Source organism: Phytophthora parasitica (genome assembly GCF_000247585.1).
Source record: "Phytophthora parasitica INRA-310 unplaced genomic scaffold supercont2.55, whole genome shotgun sequence".
NCBI classification, from domain to species: Eukaryota; Oomycota; class Peronosporomycetes; order Peronosporales; family Peronosporaceae; genus Phytophthora; species Phytophthora nicotianae.
The window spans coordinates 273,171-275,813 of NW_008649041.1; the positions used below are offsets into that span (position 1 = coordinate 273,171).

The following is a 2,643-nucleotide window of genomic DNA, read 5'->3' on the forward strand; positions in this document are numbered from 1 at the left end:
CCAGGAGCCGACTCATCAGAGTTCGAGGCCGTCGTTTGCTTCGTCGAGGAGTCCTCCGTAGTTTGAGTCGTCTTGCCGGTCTTAGTGGCCGTGGAAGAGGACTCAGAGCTCGAGCTTGACGACGATGTGGCGGGCGTTTCCGATGTCTTGCCAGTCTTCGTGGCGGTGGTAGAGGAATCGGAGCTCGAGCTCGAGTCTGTTGATGACGATGCAGTGGTAGTCTTCTTGGACGAGTCGGTCTTAGTAGCCGCACTGTCGTCCGTGGACGAACTGGTCTTGGTAGCTGCACTGTCCTCCGTGGACGAACTGGTCTTAGTAGCAGCACCGCTGTCCTCATTGGATGAGCTGGTCTTGGTAGCAGCACTGGTGTCCTGCGTGGCCGAAGACGGTGTGTTAGGCGCTGCTGTCGTGGCCGTGGGGGTCGTGGCTGTCTGTTCCGTCGAGTTCGATGCTGTCTGTTCCGTCGAGCTCGTACCCGATCCATTGGCCAAGGCGCGTGCCGCCTCAATCAACACTGTCTGAATGTCAGCCACATAGGACGGATACACCTCGTATGTCAGTTTGCCTGCCGGAATGGGAGCGATCTGGTTGTTGGCTGCGTCTCCTTCGACAATGCAAAGTCCCTGTGATGCTGTCGTGCCGGACGGACAGTCCGACGCCGTGTCGGCGTGGACGTACCAGGGTGACGACCCGTCGTTGCCTGCCGGCGAGTATTCGCACACGACCATTTCACCGCCCGAGCAACTGGCCGTAGCGCATCCGACACTGGTGGTCGCGGCCCAAAGAACCTGTGAGTATGAGTTATACGTACCTGTTCCGACATCAACCCCCGAAGCGCCGGGTTGGGCCAACGTCTTGAGCGTCGACATGGACGTCTCTACGACCCACTGCTGAATGGCCTCGTCGATGATGGACGACGAGTTGGCCGAGGAAGACTGGTACACGTTGACACCTGCTGCGGAAGTGGCCGAGCACTTGGAGGCCGTGGAGGCGGCACTCGTGGCCAGGTCGGAGCTCCATCCGATGCGACGCATATCTCCAGCAGACCACGGCAGACCTGTGGTACGGAAGTAGTTGTACCGGTCGATCCAGATTGCCTGGTCCTCGGCACTGAAGCTGTCGGCGCGGACGGTCATGACCGCCACGGCCAGGAACGAGATCACCGCTGACACCTGCATATTGTATGACGCTGCAGGTCCGACGTTCTCTCTCGCTACGGTTGAAATGGAGTGTGGGGCCGCTACCGATGCAGAAGCTTGGGCAGCACTGACTCTGAATGGAGACCTGGTCTACCCGACAGATGCTTCCGTCGCGACAGCTGCCAATGCCTTTACAGAGAATCAACAAAATTGCACGAATGTGGTTAAACATACCCTGTTCAAACCGTTGTCATCCAAGATTTTTTAATTTTGAGAATTACAGAAGACATCCCTTGTATAATTAGTAAAGAAACTGTCGAAGTGTGTTGCAATTTGAAAGAGATACTGTAAAAGTGCCGTTTTGATTTATCGACCGGTCATCGTCGCCATCGGATCGCCACCGACAGTTCATGGCACTGGAACGCTTCTGCATTCTCAAGAGCGCGACTAAAGGCGTGGGGCACCGAACGTTACCCCGCCTCACCGAACGTCTGAACATTCAAGTCCGATATCTCAGCATCGGAGCCATGGCGCCACGAAAGACGTGGGCACGACAAGCTCAACATCACCTTCACTTCTCCCCAGTACATGAATACTTTTCATTCTCTTCGTGCCGTAAGCACCGAATTGTCATTTGCACTGCAAAATTGCAGGCATTCACTGCCCTGAACACTACCATATTCACACGGAAAACAATGCAGTCGAAAGTGTAGGTCTACTGCCATTGTCTGTTCAAGCATGCACCTACATGTACCAGCTTAAGAGTTAGCAGCACTTCCAAGAGCACCCCCTTTTGAGTCTCAACGGGGAATCATCGTTGGTGATCAAAGTGCACGCTCTTAAACTCGATCATGCCGAGGCTTTGCGCTTTGCGAAGCGGGAGGATCAGATAAAACTAAACCGGATTCGATTGACTTTATGCTCACATTTGGTGGCCTCGCCGCGCTATTGTATCTCTCACTCTGTCTTTCACCTGCGACGACGCACACCGCGTACGCTTCATCACGTTGGCTCGATCTATTACGAGCTTCTTGGAATTTGCCTGGGACTTAAATGACTTGGATACCGCCGTCGCGCATGATGTCCCGCTGCCGTTGCTGGTTCTTGCGGTAGCTTACGAATACTGCCAATGCGGCCACAGCCACGACTCCCAGCACGATAATACCGGCGATACCTGCTGGAGAGATCGCAGCACCCGCGGCAGTAGCGACACTTGACTCGTTCTTGGCCGAGACTGCAGTCGTCGGGCCCGTAGCCGAGGATGCCGGCTTGCTGCTTTCCTGTTTAGTTGAGTCCTCCTCCTGTTTAGTCGAGTCCTCCTGCTTGGTCGAATCCGTGCTGGGGGTGCTGCCCGAGCTGGTCGTCGCCGATCCCGATGACGGCGTCGATTCCTGGTTCCTGAAAGACGATCCCGTGGCTGAGCTGGGCTTCACTGTACCCGGTTCCTCATCGTCGGTTGCCGACTCTGGCGAGGACCCAGAGCTCGTCTCGCCGGATGAGGTCG

At 55.8% G+C, this 2,643-nt stretch overlaps 2 protein-coding genes across 2 annotated transcripts in view; both read right to left on the minus strand.

Annotated features, from left to right (window-relative positions):
* The window catches only part of PPTG_15512 (hypothetical protein), a gene marked incomplete at its 3' end in the record, with an annotated part of 4,036 nt that extends 2,806 nt beyond the window's left edge, over positions 1–1,230 (minus strand). Inside the window, exon 1 of the mRNA XM_008913727.1 lies at positions 13–1,230. Within this exon, the coding sequence (XP_008911975.1) occupies positions 13–1,178 (1,166 nt within the window). The 5' untranslated portion in view covers positions 1,179–1,230. The remainder of the gene's footprint in view (positions 1–12) is intronic.
* Positions 1,231–2,027: 797 nt separating this feature from the next.
* PPTG_23886 (hypothetical protein) overlaps positions 2,028–2,643 on the minus strand; it is a gene marked incomplete at its 5' end in the record, with an annotated part of 2,259 nt that continues 1,643 nt past the window's right edge. The window contains one exon of the mRNA XM_008913728.1: positions 2,028–2,604. Within this exon, the coding sequence (XP_008911976.1) occupies positions 2,189–2,604 (416 nt within the window). The 3' untranslated portion in view covers positions 2,028–2,188. The remainder of the gene's footprint in view (positions 2,605–2,643) is intronic.